The sequence below is a fragment of the Poecilia reticulata genome, linkage group LG22, assembly GCF_000633615.1.
Source record: "Poecilia reticulata strain Guanapo linkage group LG22, Guppy_female_1.0+MT, whole genome shotgun sequence".
Classification (NCBI taxonomy): Eukaryota; Metazoa; Chordata; class Actinopteri; order Cyprinodontiformes; family Poeciliidae; genus Poecilia; species Poecilia reticulata.
In genome coordinates this window covers 18,567,454-18,584,999 of record NC_024352.1, presented here as the reverse complement: position 1 = coordinate 18,584,999, position 17,546 = coordinate 18,567,454, and the positions used below count along the sequence as shown (strand labels likewise).

Here is a 17,546-nt window from a genome sequence, read left to right as displayed (position 1 = left end):
CTCCTCTCACTCATGCTTTATAGTCAGAGGCTGTGACGCTTTCTGAGGGAGGGGCAACAACATCTAAACCTTGTTCGGACAATGAGTTCTCGGAATATATTGAAAAATATATTTTCAGATCTGTTTCCGAGTCTCTAGGTCTTCTAAGACATATAGGGATTTAAAATTATTAGAAACCTGGTTTCACAACAAAAGAAAATTAAGTCGAAAGCGTTGATATGTTAAGGAAGTTTGTGTTTTTGTTTTCAAAGATATGATCAAGAACGAATTTTATTTTTGGTGTATGCTTCTGCTAGTTTAATATCAGAACATGTTTAACTTAATATATTAAAGTTATTTATAAGAAAACAGTGACAACATCCAGGGTGTGTTTTAGATCGGTGCAGAAAAAGGGAACAGGCTGCATAGTGCTACCGTTTACTTGATCTACACACCAAAAACGTGGGCGACGCTGACATCTGGCGGACAGACTGAGAAACTGCATGTCTAATTTGAGACGGGGAAGAAAAACAACGTTTTTTATTTTAACTATTAGCAGAGGTCATGAAGTGTTTGTCTAAATAAATTCGCACACAAGAAACAAAGTATATATAAATATATTTATAATTACTTGTGTTAATTGCTTACATCTGGCTGAACGAGATTAGCGTTACGATGGTGACCGTTGCTACGTAACGCCTATGCTTACGGAAGAAGCGAAAACAAGCTATGAGGAGAGAGATGGATGACAACTTTCAGCTCGAAGATGGTGGAGTGACAAAGAATGTAAGCGTACCGTTCGGATCTTAAGCAGCTCTTAAGATAAAACTCGTAAAATGTCTCTACTTTTTTTTAGCGCTGTTCGAAGAATGATTTGTTTTAAGGTTTCAGTGAGGGGTTACGGCTAGCCTTTTAGCTAGCCCTATGGTGTTTTTCCACTAGAAGAGATAGCTAGCTTCGTGTAAAGACAGCTTAGCTTCCAACTGTTTTGAACAAATTCTTCAGACAAGTTTGTTATACATCGTCCCACTACCTAGTTAGCTTTGAGGTTAGCCATCCCTGCTTTTTCTAAACGCTGCAGCTTGGCTTTTCCGTGTATTCTAGTCTCCCTATGCCTATAAGTGGTTTGAAGGTGGTTAATATTTTAGCTAATTAAAAACTGACCTCTGGAAAAATATCCGCAGTAAATGCATTGTTTACTTAATTTTTACTTAAACAGGAAGTGGGAACCGGAGCACAAAAATCAATGCATAAAAATATATATACCTGTTCAGGGATAATCTGCCAGAAGAGAGGTCTAATCAAGAACATAGTTCGTAATGTAATGGCTGCTTCTATCATTGTTTTAGGATCTTACTATTTCGGCAAATTTCTATGAATTCTCGAGAGTTTTCACTTGATCAGCTCATTTAATCAGAGTTTTTAGTCATGTTCCCTAACTTTCTGTATATTTTAGATCTTAATTGATATCACAGACCAGATAAAAACCCAAAACTCTAGAATGTTTTGACATTTTAAAGATGAATTTCTATGGAACTGTTCTCAATTGTTCTACTTCTCACATACTTCGACTGCCTTTCACATAGCAAACACATCAGAATCTTTCATTTTTAAAGTCTTTTTCCCCCCTCTTCATTATTTGTGTCATGTTCATCTAATTTTTTAACATCACACTTGTTTTCTAGGGTTTTACATCAGCTTTTCAAAATTGTTTGCGTTCATTTTATGGTTCTGTGCAAGTTCTGTGCTTTGTACTGTATTAAGCTATTGCTATATTATGTTATTGCCTAAATATAATGCTTAATAATTTCAACACTCTTTGAAATAGATTAAACATCCTAAATTTAAAAAGATATAACTTACATTTCCCAGACTGCCAAATCTGGCCGAAGAGCTCGTTTACCAGCTGATCAGTCATTTGAAGATTCTCGGCCGGCAAGGAAATCATCCACCTCTGCTTCAATAGGAGATGTGAGTGATCTTTAGATATCTACATGGATGTTAATATTTGTCTTTAAATTACAAGTTCTTAATTTGCACTTTGATTTTGTCACATGCATGAATTGCAGGATGATGATGAAGAGGTGGGTGGTGTCAATTTGCATGGCTCCTGCTGCAGATGGTCCAACTAGTTAACTTTTTTCTTCACTTGTTTGCTTCATCTTTGTTTACCTTGTACCTGCAACATATGATGCTTCTAAGATAACGACACATGCAGTCAGTAAACGGCAGGAGTTTTTATGCCGTGCATATTTATGCATTTTATGAGATAGTTTGCTTAATATTTTATTTCTTCCAGCAAGTTTTAAATCATACTGTGAAATGAAGTAAGTACCTTTATAAAGCCACATTTTTAAGCACTTACATCTCCATGTCCTTTTCTAGATATATCACTCTCAGTGTATACATCTACTGATTATTTCACCCATTCCTCTTTGCAAAATCCATAACGATTAAGGTAATCGTACTGCTAGAAGATGAACCTAAACCTCAGTCTCACCATGCTACACAGTGGCTCTGGTGTCCTCATTGTGATCTTTAGTGTTAATTTTCTGCTGCACATAGGAATTTGGACATAGGCTCTTGAAATATGGCTCTTGAAAGATGATTAAAAAATCCCCTCTGCTATCACTGGCATTTTTGGAATGAGCCACATCTCCTGCTCTGGCAAACTGCAAACCCGCCAACATTCCCTAAGTGAAAAAAAAAAGCCACAGCAATGTTCTTGCTTTAGGCTAGTCTCCCAAATTAGGCCAACTTCCCTAATGTATGAGCCGATACTCTCGCGCCCTCCATGACCTTCTGTGCACATACATCACATTTTTCTGTACGGTTGTAGCTTTTTTTTTTTTTTTTCTTTACAGGGTTTGTTTATCAACCCTGTCCTCTGATTGGTTACATTCCTGGCATCCCTTGCAGCAAAGAATCGGATGCTTTTTTTGTGCTTTGAAGGTTTGTGCACCACAAGCTCCTTGACCCAGAGACCTCCAGAGAATCCTAAATTAGAAACCCCAAAGGCTGAGGTAATTGTCCTCACAGGCCTCAGCGCTTCACTACAACTATGAGGTTCATATTTGGTCATGAGGAATTGCAGTCACAGATTTGCTTTGTTTCTCAGGACACTTATAGCCTCTTCATTTTTGTTGAGCGAAAATGCCAGAAGAATTTATCCCTCGCAAGGAAACGTGATCTTATTATGTAGTCCCTCGTGAAAATGACTCATTGCATCAAATAACAAACAACAAAGGGATTTCTCATCACTTGGAAGACATTCTGCAGGCTAGAAAGCCTTTTAATAATATCTGTTCCTTTTAAAGAGACAGTTACTAATTACACAAAGTTAAGGGAGCTCGTTTAGCCTCGGCTCCCTGGTTTAATGGTAATATACAGTAGAATAGAGTGGGTTCCCCCTCCCTCTGCCCTGGTTAATGGCGGCATTCAGATTTATAAATGGCTTTGCAAAAGGAACCAGCTTTAAATGATTATTTCGTCTTCCATCATAAAAGAAGCAAATTTGCCAAAAACACTTTGTCCTCTGCAGACCCAATACAGTAATGAGAAATGTAGTGGTTTCTTCTAACTCATTTTTCTGGTGCCCACCTATGTATGCTTTAAAGGAATTCACTCATTCACGACTTGTTCTCAGGGTCTAAATTTAATGATCCTGATACATTCGTGGTTTATTACTCAAACAAACAAAGATAACTGCTTTTTTACCCCCCTCTGAGTCTATTTTTGGGCTAGATGTAGTTCCCATACTGTGCTTCATATGTACAATACAGCATGAGAACAACTTAACTTATAGAGGCGAATCTTTCCTGCAAACACTGATGTGTTCTTATATGAGTAGGAGGTTTTTTTAAGCATTCCAGAAGATGATAAGAAAGTAAATGGTTGAAATGGTTGGTGCCATATTTACATTTCTTTACCTTTATCACTTTATAAGCCACACACTTCGTTATGTTTTATTAAGATTTTATGTACTAAACTAACACAATATGGCGCATATTTGTGAAGTGCTAAAATGTTTTTTTTTTATTATTATTTTTTTACAGGCAAAAATTTATCGGAAAAGTGTGGCATGCATGTGTGTTAGCCTTTCTGAGTCAAACTTTGTAGAACTTGAGCCACAAGTCTTCAACATTCTCAGCTAAATAATGTAAAACCCGGGTCGTTTTTCGGTTGTAACACACTCTTCCTGTTTTCAGATGATGGGTCGCTCTGTGCTTCAAACCTTGAGGTGTTGTTTTATAACCTAAACCTGCTTTAAACTTTTCCACATTTCCCTAATCTGTCTGCTAAGGTCTTTGTGGTTTTTATGTGGCTGTTTGTCCGCTAATTTTCTCTAGCAAATCTCTGTGACCTTCACAGAACAGCTGGATGTAAACTACAGTTAAATTACTGGAATTTGTTCTGAAGGGACCTGGTCGCAGATTGAAGGGGCTAATGTCACCCTTCTTAATTTGTTTTTTTTTTCAAGACCTTGAAAACCATTTTGAAAGGTGTGGAAAAGTTTAAGAGGTTTAAGGTTTTTTTTGCACAGCACTGTACAACTATAAACCTCACATGAGGTTCTCTGTGTGTCTCTAATTGTTTTTTTTGTTTTTTTTACAAAGCTTAAGCACATAATGTTGCTTCATTAAACTCGTACCGACACATATTGCTGTGTAAATAGAAATCCACTAAATCTTTTGGGCTATTAAGGTGTTTTCTTTCTGCAGGGCCCCCCTTCTAAACCGGCGCGGCGGCAGGGTGGCTGGGCAGAGGAAAGCTCTGGATCTGGTTCTGCCAAGTATGTATCGTCACCCTTTCCCCCCGCTCTGCAGTGGCAACGCTGAAGCGGAGCCCGCACGCTTGTGTTATGCGTTATTAATGAACTCTCATGCTGCTGAATGAGCTTATTTATCAGTGTATATTTGGCTCTCAGGCTGTGAATCAACAAGGTTAGAGGGAGCCTGTCTGAGCGGGCAACTCTCCATTCGTCTTCATCTGTGAGCAAGGCGGTAATTGACATGGTTAATGCATCAGCCACAGGAGGGCACTGTTAGTCAGCTAGCCACTTCATCACAGGGGTTCAAGCCACTTCATCACCTCTTACCACTGTACTCTGCTCTTTACACAGAGAGCACAACATAGAGAATTCATAAAAATGTTTGAAACAGACGGTTGGTGTTTGCTGGAAGGTTTGATCTGCAACTGTTAGCGCTGCTCATGAGTGAACGGTCTGTCCTTTCTCCTGCCACTGCGCTCCTTTGCTTTAGTCTCAGTGGAAATTAAAGAACGCTGGATGAAGCGAGCAGGCGGAGTCACTTTTGTTTATTTGCATAGTTTACTGCATCATTAGTGCAAGTAGGAAAAAAAGGCAAACTCAATAGGTCTTTCCTTTCACACGTCGAAGGTCAGCGTATACAGCTCCACTTTTGCGTAACCCCTCTTGATTCTTGGTCTCAAAGTGATTCAAATACAGGAGGTGTAAAAGGGGCTTGCATGTGCATTGATCCTTTCTGAAACAAAGTAAGTAATGGTCCCCCCTGGAACCGGCAAGGACTTTTCCTTTCAATGTCACCTCTCATGCTCAATCACCACTGCCCTCCTCCCACTAATCCCAGCGCAGAAATCCCGGGATTTGTCGATCTATCACTTCTAATTGACACTAAATGATCTGTCAGTTTATTGATGAACCTTTGAAACCAGGTTGTCACAATATATTTTATCCCTAACAACTTTTTCCAGACAGTTTTACCATGTCTATCGCTTTGCCTTACATGAGTCTTAATCAAGCGGCCTGTAATGTGTCTTAAGTGTCGCCACCCTCCTGCCCCCCCTCCAGACAGGACACAGTCCAAGGGCAGCCAGGTATCAGCTCATCTCCGCTTTGCCTGGTTGGACTTTTGTCCGTTTATTGTTGTTGGTGTTTTGTCAGATCGCGTCCAAAAGATTGAAAAGGCAGGAGTGAATAAATTCACAAGGCTGTATTGATCATCAGGTTTCTGATCCTTTCCATTATCGTTGAGATTTTTTTTGTCTGATTATTCTGTTTATCTAAAATAAAATTAAAAAATCACATTTTTAAAAATAATTTTTGTCTATTTGAAATAAGGTAAATCTCTTTAAAATCCTGAGACACGAGAAGAGATTTGCTTAAGGTGATGAATCAAAATGTGGACTAGAGCTAATGCACAAGTTTCTTAATAAAACTACTTTCTTCTGTTGTTCCAAATGCTAATACTGGCATTGTGACTGCTAGAGATGTCAGAGAAGATGAAAGGAAAATCAAATGATCAGCAGGCGGCAGCACCCACCCAGGAAAACTACCAAAATGAAAAAGAGTTTCTTTACCTCTTAAAAATTCCAAAAAGAAGATTTTATAACTTCATATGAGGCTGCAGTGATTACTGGTTGTCTTATAGAAAAGTGTATGTTAGAAATAGTGACAAAATTGAGTTTTGTTTTAAATTGAGCTGATTGTCAAAACTATAACATGTTCTGTTTGATGAGTGGACATGTTGTGAGTTAGTTTTCCCACTCGGGACAATAAAATTAAGATTTAATTACATTTAATCTAATTAAATTAATTAAATTTAATTACATAAATTTGTGCATTAGTTTATTCTTCACCTGTTCCATTATTTTAGTTTTATTTATTTTTTTGTCTTGTAAAATGGCATCATTTTGGTCAAGAATCTCTGGCATAATTTTATGCCGTGACAAAATAACGGTCAACCTTTCCTGCAAACACTTGAAAGATTTCTGTTCTTGAAATTGACTTTTTGTACTTTTCTTTAGTTAAATAAAAATAATTCTTCCTATGTTATTAGTAAAATTATTATGTTCTTTTTTGTGAATCGGTTAAGTCCTAACTTAAATTATGAGGATCTTAAAACAATTTCAATCAGTCTTATATGTCCTTAAATGAAACTTGCAGAAACCCTCAATTATATTTTTAGCTTAAAGAAAAGTTACATGATGTACAAAATTATAGTCTTAAAGACTTAGAAAGCAGTGGAAACAGAAGACTTCACCTGGTCATAATATTACATGCAGATAAAGAGAATTCATTTTGAATTCAATTAAATTTGTTAATGTGATGCCAGTTCACAACTTCACAAGTCTTTTCAAGACAAATCAATCCAATTCATATCCAGAAATATTTAATCAAATCATTCCTATACAGAACAAATGATAAAGGGTTGAATTTATGCATCGCTTTCCTGGTTGGACTGAGTGATGACTCAAACTCTTTACACTGGAGCCTTATTTGCCCTGTATTACTCACCTGAACACACACATACAATGAAACACAGATTTTAACTTTACCCAGGGGACATCAGCATTTGATACGAGGAAGCCGTTCTACACACTGAACCACAATCACCTCAGTCATAGAAACAATGCAGTTACATACTTTCATCTTCTACCAAGTGTGTCTCAAATACACCCAGATTAAAGTTCTTGTTTTGTGTGAATAAAAACCGTGCTCTCTGTTCATTCATAGGTCTTCAAGAAGACGAGCTGCTGAGGACTTGGAGGAGTAAGTTAATTCAGACTCTTGAAGTTCCTTATGAAATTTGATGGTTGTTTTAGTAAAGTGTATTGTTGTGAAAAAGGTTCATGTTAAATACTTTTATGTATCTTCCATATCGGTGCACATTCTGAATGTTGCAAGTAATGCTCGTTCTCCAAAAAAAACAAAAAACAATCACTCTAAGTGATTATAAAAGCAGGATGACGGATTTGCTGTAACATTTATTGCTGTCTTCCTGTAGTTCTAGTTTCACAACCATTCTGTGTCTTAGAATAGAGTGGAGTTCACAGCCATCCATCTTTTACTCATCATCCCTGCTGGTGCTTGGTGCCTTGTTGGCTGCAGTGAAACAAAACTTCATGTGAAACTGATGGTGTTTCCCTGAAGAATATCTCTCATGATGTGGTTTTGTCACTCTTGTCCCAGCAATGCTTACTTGAACATTGCTTCCAGATAGGTTTTTTTTTTTACTTTCTTCAAGAATTTGTTGTGTTGAGCGTACAGAAATCAAGAACCGATGTCCTCCATCTATGGTGGAGAAAGAGCAAAAACATCAACAAAACTAAGAACCAACTTGCTCTCCTCCTGTGAAGGTCTCACCGTCAGGCTTGGTTTTGAACGTATTAAATAATTAATTCTCATCTTACTTCCTGATTCCACAGCCATCGCCTGCGACCACAAACCCCCCAGGGATCAGATGATGGAGGAGGTAAGAGCACCCTTGCCCTCCGCATTCTTTGTGTCTCCTCACTGGCAAAGAGGAGCGCTCCAGTGTCTCTCCTGCACATTTGTCCTCTGAAAGTAGAGCAGATAAGCAGCAAGTCAGATCATCACTTTTCTCTGACGTTCCTGCCATATTTCTTCCTGGTTGCTGCTGGAACTCGTATAGTAAGAGTCTGTTTTGAGTGAACAAATATAACAAGTTTTCAGTTCACGCTGGTCAGAGTAATTAATAGCCATAACCTTTGACAGATATTAAACTCTCTTTTAAGCCAATGTGATTAGAAGTCTTGTTGAGCTGTCTAAATTATAATATTTGCAACAGCAACAACCAGAGCCAGCCTGAAGTATAAGTGAAGTTTGTGACTGCTTAGCATCCCTGTTAATTGTTTTAGACATATAAAGAAAAATATTTTCAGCTTAAATTAGGTTCTGTTAATAGAACTCCCTACGGTGGGGTGGGGATTTTTCCTGACTGATGCGTATTTCTGATTTCCCAGAAACTTCATTTGCTCATTTAGTTTTTGATTAATTCTGATTTCTGAATTGTAAAGGACTTTAACACATACAAGAACATTTGTGCTACAGTTTGTTTGATTGAAGCAGTTTTGAATCCAACTAGAATCTGAGGAAGAACATGTTAGCCCTGTTTATGCATCAAAGCTTGTCTCTGTAACATTTACATAGATTCTTAATAAAAAGCATTTATATATTATCAAGAAAGTTATGTGAATTTTCACCAGAGCTGCACCAATCAAGCTGCTCAAAAGCTGTACTGAGACTATGCAACCACAGTTGAACACAAACACACATCTACACAGAGTACCAGACCCATGCAGCTGAATACAAATGTTTTGGTATCACTTTTTGTCTGTGACCTTTGTGCTCTCTACAAACAAGTTAAGACTGAGAGGGCAACATTTTGAAGAAAGGCTGCAGAAGATCATTCTGTTTTTGCTGTGCAAAGCAGCTTTACATGTAAGGTCAAATAGCCTCAGTAAAAACAGGTTAGCATGCACTGCCCACTTCATGAACTGATAAAGAAGTATGTGTGTAATCCAAATATTTATTCCTATAAATTACTTTTATTTCATCTTAATTTTTACAAATTAACATTTTCTGTACATTTTTAGATATTAAAATGATACATTTATTGCATGTGTATATAAAATATATACTCAATACAGTTGAAAATAGGGGATTTTCAACTGTATTGAGTTAATTAAAATATTTTGTTACAGTTTTATTTATGATAATAAAAATCAACCAATCTGTATTTGTCAACTACTTAGATGTTTTCTAAATATTTTTCTTCTAAATATGTACAGCACAATATTATACTGTGTTGTATAAAAACAGGCAAAGAGGCACACTTCAAATTATCAAAAAGAAACAACACAAGTCAATATAACAACATATAAATAGTATAAATATAAATTGTTCTGTTTTGTTACACAGCGTTTTATTTTCTGGTGCTCATTAAAAAGTATAAATGTTGATTAAATTATCTAAATGTATTTCGGAACAATCCAGCCATTAGAATCTAAGTGCTGTACCTCTAATATTGTCAATACAGATTCAAATGGCCAGTTGAACGTTGAATATAAAGGTTTGTTTCTCTTGTAGTTAAAGCCGCTGGGAAGATTATTACTGTGTGGAGGGAGACCTCTTAATACAAAGCTGGAGGCAGGGGCCTTGGAAATTACAGTGCTGAGGGTTACTGAGATAGCCCCTGCAATCTTGATTATGTCCCACACCCTTATCCCTTATGTCCACTGGCTACAAGCGCAGAGAGAGACCCACAGAGAGAAGGGTTGGCCAGTCAACTGCTCCCAGCTGCCCCCACCGCTTCCAGCTGGTCACTTAAAATAGCTCCAGTATCGCAAACACACTCTTCTGTTTCGTGTCTCGCTCTCACTCTCTGATGTGTTGAATTTTGCTCTATGATGCTTTCAAAAGGAGCTGTGCCTCGGTGATCATGTGACGGGACCCCTGTGTCGGCTACTGGGCAGACGTCCTCCCGTCTAAAGCCGCTGACTGGCATGCATGAGCTGCAGCTACACCTATTATCCGCTTTTTGATATTTACATGCTTCAGCGAGGAGACAGCATGCGGCTGACTAATAAGGCAGACAAAAGCCACCCTGACGCACGTCCAGCTGAGCGCAGTAAGGTGTAGTTATCCTCCTGATGGAGTTGGTAGAAAACACCGGCCGCTTGACCTCCAGTCATACGTTGAATTTAAAACCAATTTCAAACAGTTGTTTCCCTTTTTTTCCCCTCTCAATAACAGACTTTGCATATAGACAGCATATGCCTCTATTATTCACACTGAACTCTTCATGGTGCGTGTTAATGGTGCATTATCAGTGGAAGTCTGAAAGGAAGCGTGTGCACAGATCTACACCCACGGAGCTGTTTGCAGAGCCGGACGGCAAAGCTTTTTGATGTCATTGCACTAAGACCATTAAATTTGATTGGGAGTCCAGGGGGGACGGATTCTGCTGAACGCTGTGCTTTGTAAATGAGAGGACAAAGTGTCACCGGGCCTCATGAATATGGAATAGCCGTGCCTGCATTTATTTGGATATCAGAAACACAGATGAATCTTGTCAGCGGCTAAACGAGTGTGGCATTTTTAATTTGGTTTAATTAAAAAAAAAGAAGAGGAAGTAAGTTATCAGCTGAAGGAGGGGGGCTTGGTTTCCAGCAAAACTTGATGGGCTATTTTTAATTAGTTGTTGTCAGAATTCCTCATTCACCTGGGAATTTTGCTGGGAATGAAACATTTTCCTTTTACTCCACCAAAGATCAATGATTTTTTTTTTTGTAGCCAAGTTTGTTTTCAGGGGTTATTTTGAAGAAATGGTGACATAGATGCCAAGATATTTCCTCACATCAGATTCAGACTTCCATCTCCTCACCTCTATTTAGCTCCTGTATCGACTTTCCCCTCAGGATACAGCACTGTGGTTGGAGATTACCGACAAGCCTCTTCATGCAGTCCAGTGCTCTGTTTCTCTTTTCTGGCACTCGGTTCTTCTCTTTCTTGCATCCAGATGTCTATTTTTTTCCCAAGTCCCTGTAAATACACCACTATATATGTGGTAGATAGTTTTACTGGGTTTAGAAAATTTGGGTTCATGTGGAAAATGCGATTTGGATAAAGGGACATGTTTGCATTTTTATGGTCTTGTCCACAGGCTTCTTTAATCTGAGGGTGCCAGATAATCTGAGGCACCTGCCCAATGAAACATATATTTTTTGCCACAGTAAAACTCCCAATCAAAACATTATGACTAAGAGTGCACTAATTGATTTGGTTTGATTGGTAATCTGCCAGAAAACTGCGAAGCCTTCAGGTGTCTGCTAGATTAATATGAAGATGGATTTTATTTTACATCGTCATTCTAAGTTCAAGCATCAAAGACAACAATAGGACGGCTTTGGTTGAAGGAAATTCAAGTTTTGAAATGTTCAGAAGTAAATCAGACAAACAATCTGTAAAGAGAACAGCAGGCAAGAGACGTTGACACAGTCAACAGTGAGGTGGACTTCTGCAAGGAACCAAAAAAACTGAATCCTGAATCGATTAACAGATGCTTCAACAAAGAGTCACTTTGAGGATCTTCCTGCTTAAAGTTCAGCACTGACAGTTTTTCTCTTTATTTGTCACAATCAAATTCCTATATTTCTGCATTCTCTCTCCATTCTTTATCAGTGATTATTTTGGTGCCTTCACTTGTCAGTCGGAGCAAAGCTGGGGAAGTTTGCCCTGTCCTTCTTGGGAGTGAAGCCATCCTCTGTCCTGTTGCGTTCAGCCAATTAAAGCGGGATCCCACTGTTCGACCAGCGGGCTGGCGGCTCCTGGCACCGCGGCCCCTGCCAGGCCTCGCTGTGACTTCCGACCCCACACAGATGGGCCCACAAGCAAATACTTCTGCACATGGCTGGACGCGGCCCCAGTCGGAGTGGCAGAGTGGACATGGAGGTCGGCCCGCTGGCCACCGCAGGTCCTGGGGGTGGGCGGCGCTGACAGGGCCCAAATGCTAAGGTAGCGGGGGGTGCTTTGTGGGGAGCCCCTGCCCAGCGCCCGTAATCACAGCGGGATGAGCTGCCGTCTTGCCTTTTGAATATTCATGGCCGCATGGCGATGACAGGGCAGCTCTTACGAGGGTGCAGGCGGCAAAAAAGACGCAGGAAATCTCACAAACACGCACCTCTGACAGGCATACACAGGGGAAATGCTGTCTTTAGATCACTACTTTTATTTTTGCTGGTTAATCACAGACTTGTCATTTTATTTATTTTTTTGAAAGTTTAGCACCTCTCTGTTTGTGCTTTCAGATATTCCAGTGATACCAGACCTAGAGGAGGTGCAGGAAGAAGATCTGACAATGCAAGTTGCTTCTCCACCAAGGTGCAAAAGTTATTTTAATCTTTAATGTCAGATGCATCATTTTTAAACCAAGTACTAATGAAAGATACCTCTTTAATACAAGTAGTAATTTCCAGTACAGGGTAAATATGTTGGGACTATTCAGTATTTAGCTCTATCTAGGGTCCAAACCTGGCCACCAGATGTTACTAAATATATTTTACACATTCTCTGTAAAATGAACCGAAGATGATTTGTAACATAGTCTTTTTAATGGTGTTTTCAGCCCTAAACAGTCTGTATGTTTGAAAAAAATTAAAATCAATAGTATTCCATTATATAAAAGACAAAGTTCTGAATTTCAGAGAAATAAAGGTATTTTTTTGCATTGGTTTATATTTAAGCGATAAACTTTATGTTTGATTTTCTTGATTACAGTTTTAGTTTTTGTCCCATTGAGCTCAGATTTACTAACACATGAGCACACTCATTCAGACATGCAAATGAAAAATGTGCCAGCTTCCTTTTTAAACCTCTAGATTCTTGATTTTGGTGCAGTGAAGGTGTCACTGTTTGTTACGAGGTTTAAATGTGTCTGTACTAATCAACACAGATATTTTAACTTGATCTAAGTTTATCCAGGTGTATAAAAATCAAACCAAAATAAAGCACCCTTTGCACACTGCTGAATCTGTTATGATAAAAAAAAAATTGTTGAGGAAAAAAAATCATTTTCAGTTCATTTCTAACCCGCTTCGTCTGTAAAAACGAGTCAATCTCTGACTATGAGCAGGACGCTGGATCTGGTCTCTTTGAAGTTACCTGTCCTCTGTTCACCTTATTGCGGCGGGCCGACTTTTACGTTGCTGAAATAAGGGAATAATAGTTTGATGAGATTTATGCATCCCTGTTCTCTCCATCCAGACTCTGATTTAAAGGGTAGAGAGAGAGCCACATCGACATGTGTCGACTATGTAGCAGGGCTGTGACAGTGGTGGAGGTTATTAGGCTGGGGCTTGCACTCTATGCAAGATAATATCCACATTGAACTCATTGCAGGGGCAATGTAGCGTGTAATGTGCAGTAAGTAGGACTGGCATGCACTGCTAGGCCCCGGCCACTTTGAGAGCCCCCCTACTTAATTCCAACCCGCAGATAAGCAGCTGGGTTTCAATTTGAGGCGTTTAACACTTGGCAAGTGTCTCCTGCTCTCTGTGGTCACTGCTTGAAGATGTGGAGCCTGATTGTCCACAAACTTTAAACTTATCTAAAGACATTTTTCAGACTTCTGAGTGTGACATATAAACCTTAAAGGTGACCTTTTTGTGCTTCCTTGAAAAGGTTAGGATACAACAAAGGGCTATACAAAACATGTTCCTTACACTTTTATTGCACAAAAATCATTCTTAGATGATGCGATTTTAGTCTGGTCAGTTTAGCCTATCTTGAGGTTCTTTCAGAATGAGCTAATTTAGGGCCTCTTGTCATTTTAAATCTAAATAAACTACTGCTTGCCAGGCTCCCCTAGTCAATGTTTACAATTGTACATGAAAATGGCTACTTAAAGATACATTTATACAACTGTACAACTTTGGAAAAAAAGCACTAATATATCCTCCTGTACAACCAGCAAGAATGCAGCAAGGTGTTTCTTAATGATACGTCAACAACAAACACTTTTCCAGCAGCCATTGTACAGTGCATACAGTGGTAAAATCAGCTGGCCAAATATACTACAGCTCTGCTGGAGTTGCTAAGTAACAGTGTCGTTCCCGTCTAATGTGACTTAACAATGGGAAGGTTTTTGAAACTGATCATTTTCCAGACACCAAAAAACATTACATTTCGCCAAAAAATTGTTGGGTGGTTTTTTTTTAAGTACTTGGGATGTTTTTAGTAGTTGAGATCCTATTGCAAGTACAAAAATGTGCAAAATACAAATTTTGCATCATAAGTCCTCTTTAAAATTTCTCTTTGCTATTTTTGCATAACGTACTTTAAAAATGTTATTTTCCCCTGTGGCTTTCTCAGGATTCAGGTGACTCGAGTGATGACCTACCGTGATCTGGACAATGATCTGAAACATTTCTCTACGTTCCAAACCTTAGTAAGTCAAGGACGTTTGTTTTTATGTATCTTTACCCCGTATACCCTTCTCTTCAAGGTGGTCTTCTCAGTGTTGTATCACCCCAGTTTGTGCAAGCTAAGGGGGTTTTACTGCAATCTCTTTTCAGGATGGAGAGATCGACTTGAAGCTGCTCTCCAAGGTTTTAGCACCAGAGCAAGAGTTCAAAGAGGTGAGTGAGATTTTAGTAAATATAGCCTGTGAGCTCCCCCTGAAGGCCTGTCCAGCTGTTTGTAGAGCACCTAGGGAGGTTGCCACTCTTGTCTCCCAGGTAATCAAGATTTATGATGTGTACATTAATACCCTGCGCTCTCCTTTCCCCTTTCTCCATACTTTGCTCCCCCCGTTCCCTCCGCTCTCTTTCTTGGCTTGTCCGGCTCTCTGAATCTTCTTCCCCCCTCTGTTCTCGTCGACTTTTGCTCGGCAGGAGTATGTGATCTGGAACTGGGATCATCTGTTTGCAGAGGTGTCCTCAGAGCTCAGGATGGAACAGGATCAAGGAGAGAGTCAGGAGTCGGAAGAGGAGGGACAGTGAATTCATTTATCTCTAGTTTTAAGTAAGAAATTATTTTTATAGCTTTATGTGCAGCATTTCTTGATGTCTCAGAACTTTTTCAAAAGTTCTCTGTTTCTGTGGCCAATTTCTGTTATTTGATCTGTTGAGTCTCTTGTTTTTAGATTTATTTTGAGTTGAACAGCCCAAAGGCCATCATTTGAAAGAAGTGGTTTCAGATAAAAATGTCCTCTCTGTACTGGCAGCTTTATCAGGATCTACATACAAGTCCAAGGTTGATAATCAGCTAAGCTGAAATCCAGTTGATTGTGTTCAAATTAACATTCCTCATTAAAGCCTACAACCTTATTGTTATTGACTCTGCCATTGACTTTATCTTGCAGCTCTTCGATAGGAGCAACCCCTTCTTCACTATTATCTCAAATGCATGGAGCAGAGTTCCTATTGACACCTGGCGGATTAGCATACATTATACTTTTACTGAATTAAAAGGCATGGATGCAAGTCGGAATCAAGCTGGCTGCAACTTTATAAAGGGATGAGAAAATTAGTCGTTTTTCATGTCGGGTGGACTAAAAATAAAAATCATGTTTTGTTGCTTTTCATTTTTAGCTTCCGGTTGCTTATAAAAATAAGAAACCCTACTTATTCAACTTCTTTCTTTTTTCCTTTTTGTATTGAGAAAAATAACACAAATACAATTAATTACAACCAGTTTCCCACCTCATCGTTCACTCAGACCAGTTACACCCAGCGATGAGCAAGTTCTTTAGAAACAAAGTAAAAACAGAAGGAAGAATCTCAAGAAGTTAAAGCGATTTTATAAAACAAACACAACAGTTTGATCAAAAGAATATGCGGAATGATGTATAACTCGGCAAGCTGTGCTAAATCAGCATTCAGTTTTGCCTTTGGTTCATGTGTGTGAATATAGATGCGGGCCTCCAAAGTGCAGCCAGGTCTATTAGAGAAACAGCTGTAACATTTACAGATTGTGATTAGGTTTATTTCTGAGGCAGAGATCCGTCTCTTGACATTCGACAAGGCTCAGAAAAGTCCTCAAGGACACACAGTGCACGCATCTAACAGCTCAATCTCTGCCCATCACAAACGGATCCAGATTTTTTTTTCATTTGGTGGGCCTTGAATCAACTTCATCAACTCTGATGCCTGAGGATGAAGCTATCACGCAAGACATTTGTGCTCAGAATGTTTCTGTGGGTCCCGGTATCTGGACTCAGTGCTTCTATGCTTCTCTGTCAGACAAATGCATCCTTTTTCTTTTTTTTTTTTTTTTTGTATAAACCGCCTCCACAATTGGCGTGTTTTGCCAGACTTAATGAATTCTGCCCATATGCCCAGAGCAGCTGCTATGTTGCCCCTTCCTCCTGCCCCCGCTGAGCTGCGAAGTGCCCATCCATGTAGAGACAACCTCTAGCTGTCTCTCTGGAGAAGGCTAAGCCTACCACTCCTCTCCTGGCAGCCAGCCGGTGCCGTCTGAGATGGTCTGCGGACGGGCCGAGGACTCAGATTAGGGCCCGGCGATCACGGGTTGCGGCCCTCTTCAAATGACTGGGCCAGGCGTCGGTGGATCAGAGAGAGGATTAGAGCGAGAAAGAGATCCAGAGACGCTGTTTGCCATGTGCCTGCATCCAGATTTCTCAAAGTGACCTCTCTGCTGCCTCGTCCTGCTGCTATCCTCTCCTCCTTTATTCTCCGCATGTCTCTCAGTGTCTACAGTACATCCTGATGCTGCAGCGAGGCAGAAAATGACCTCTCACTGTCGGCGTGCAGTGGATTCAATCACATCAGCAACAGCATAAGCATTTCTAGTGAGGAGGACCGTTGTGTCCCGAGGAAGCTTTGTGGTCGTGGTGGAAGGTGCCTTTTTGAAATGGAGATGTGGCAGAGTCGGATTTTATTCAGTTCTGCATGTATCAAGGGATACTAAATGAGCCTTAGTCGGGTTTACACTGCAAAACCGCAAGTATTTTTGGTCTAATTTCTAGTGCAAATATATTCTTGAAATAAGACAAAACTAACTTACATGTAACTTTTCAGAAAAATAAAGCAGCTTGTTTTAAGTAAATTCCTTAATATTGAAAAAATAACTGCTGGTGCCACTGGCAGATTATTTCACTTATAACAAGACATTTTGCCATGTTATTAGTGGAATTTGTATTTTTTATATATTAATATTAAGAGTTATTGACTTAAAACAAGCTCATATGTCATAAAAATTGCTTGTAAGTTAGCTTTATCTTTTTTGTAAGTGTATTAGAATTTTTGTTCCAGAAACTAGGAAC

The 17,546-nt window shown here is 39.2% G+C and overlaps 1 protein-coding gene across 4 annotated transcripts; it reads left to right on the top strand.

Moving 5' to 3' along the window:
- The first annotated feature begins 644 nt into the window (after positions 1-644).
- Positions 645-15,845, top strand: ift43 (intraflagellar transport 43 homolog (Chlamydomonas)). 4 transcript variants are annotated; one of them, XM_008400273.1, is made up of 11 exons: positions 645-765; positions 1,852-1,950; positions 2,049-2,063; positions 4,701-4,771; positions 7,475-7,510; positions 8,167-8,213; positions 12,571-12,643; positions 14,633-14,708; positions 14,836-14,898; positions 15,154-15,283; positions 15,405-15,588. In XM_008400273.1, the coding sequence occupies exons 1-10, from the start codon at positions 709-711 to the stop codon at positions 15,259-15,261; spliced, it is 645 nt and encodes a 214-aa protein (XP_008398495.1). In that variant the 5' UTR covers positions 645-708; the 3' UTR covers positions 15,262-15,283; positions 15,405-15,588. The 4 variants fall into 4 exon arrangements, 3 of the variants coding, with proteins under 3 accessions (XP_008398495.1, XP_008398494.1, XP_008398496.1); XR_532664.2 differs by adding an exon at positions 15,624-15,845 and having other exon boundaries at positions 647-765; positions 15,154-15,514; XM_008400272.2 differs by having other exon boundaries at positions 647-765; positions 15,154-15,588.
- The last annotated feature ends 1,701 nt before the right edge of the window (positions 15,846-17,546 follow it).

Bases quoted from the DNA above. Each gene is read 5' to 3' on its own strand.
- ift43 (XM_008400273.1), top strand. From the start codon at position 709: ATGAGGAGAGAGATGGATGACAACTTTCAGCTCGAAGATGGTGGAGTG. The intron at 4,772-7,474 runs GTATGTATCGTC...GTTCATTCATAG, and splicing joins TCTGGATCTGGTTCTGCCAA to GTCTTCAAGAAGACGAGCTG. The intron at 7,511-8,166 runs GTAAGTTAATTC...CTGATTCCACAG, and splicing joins GCTGCTGAGGACTTGGAGGA to CCATCGCCTGCGACCACAAA.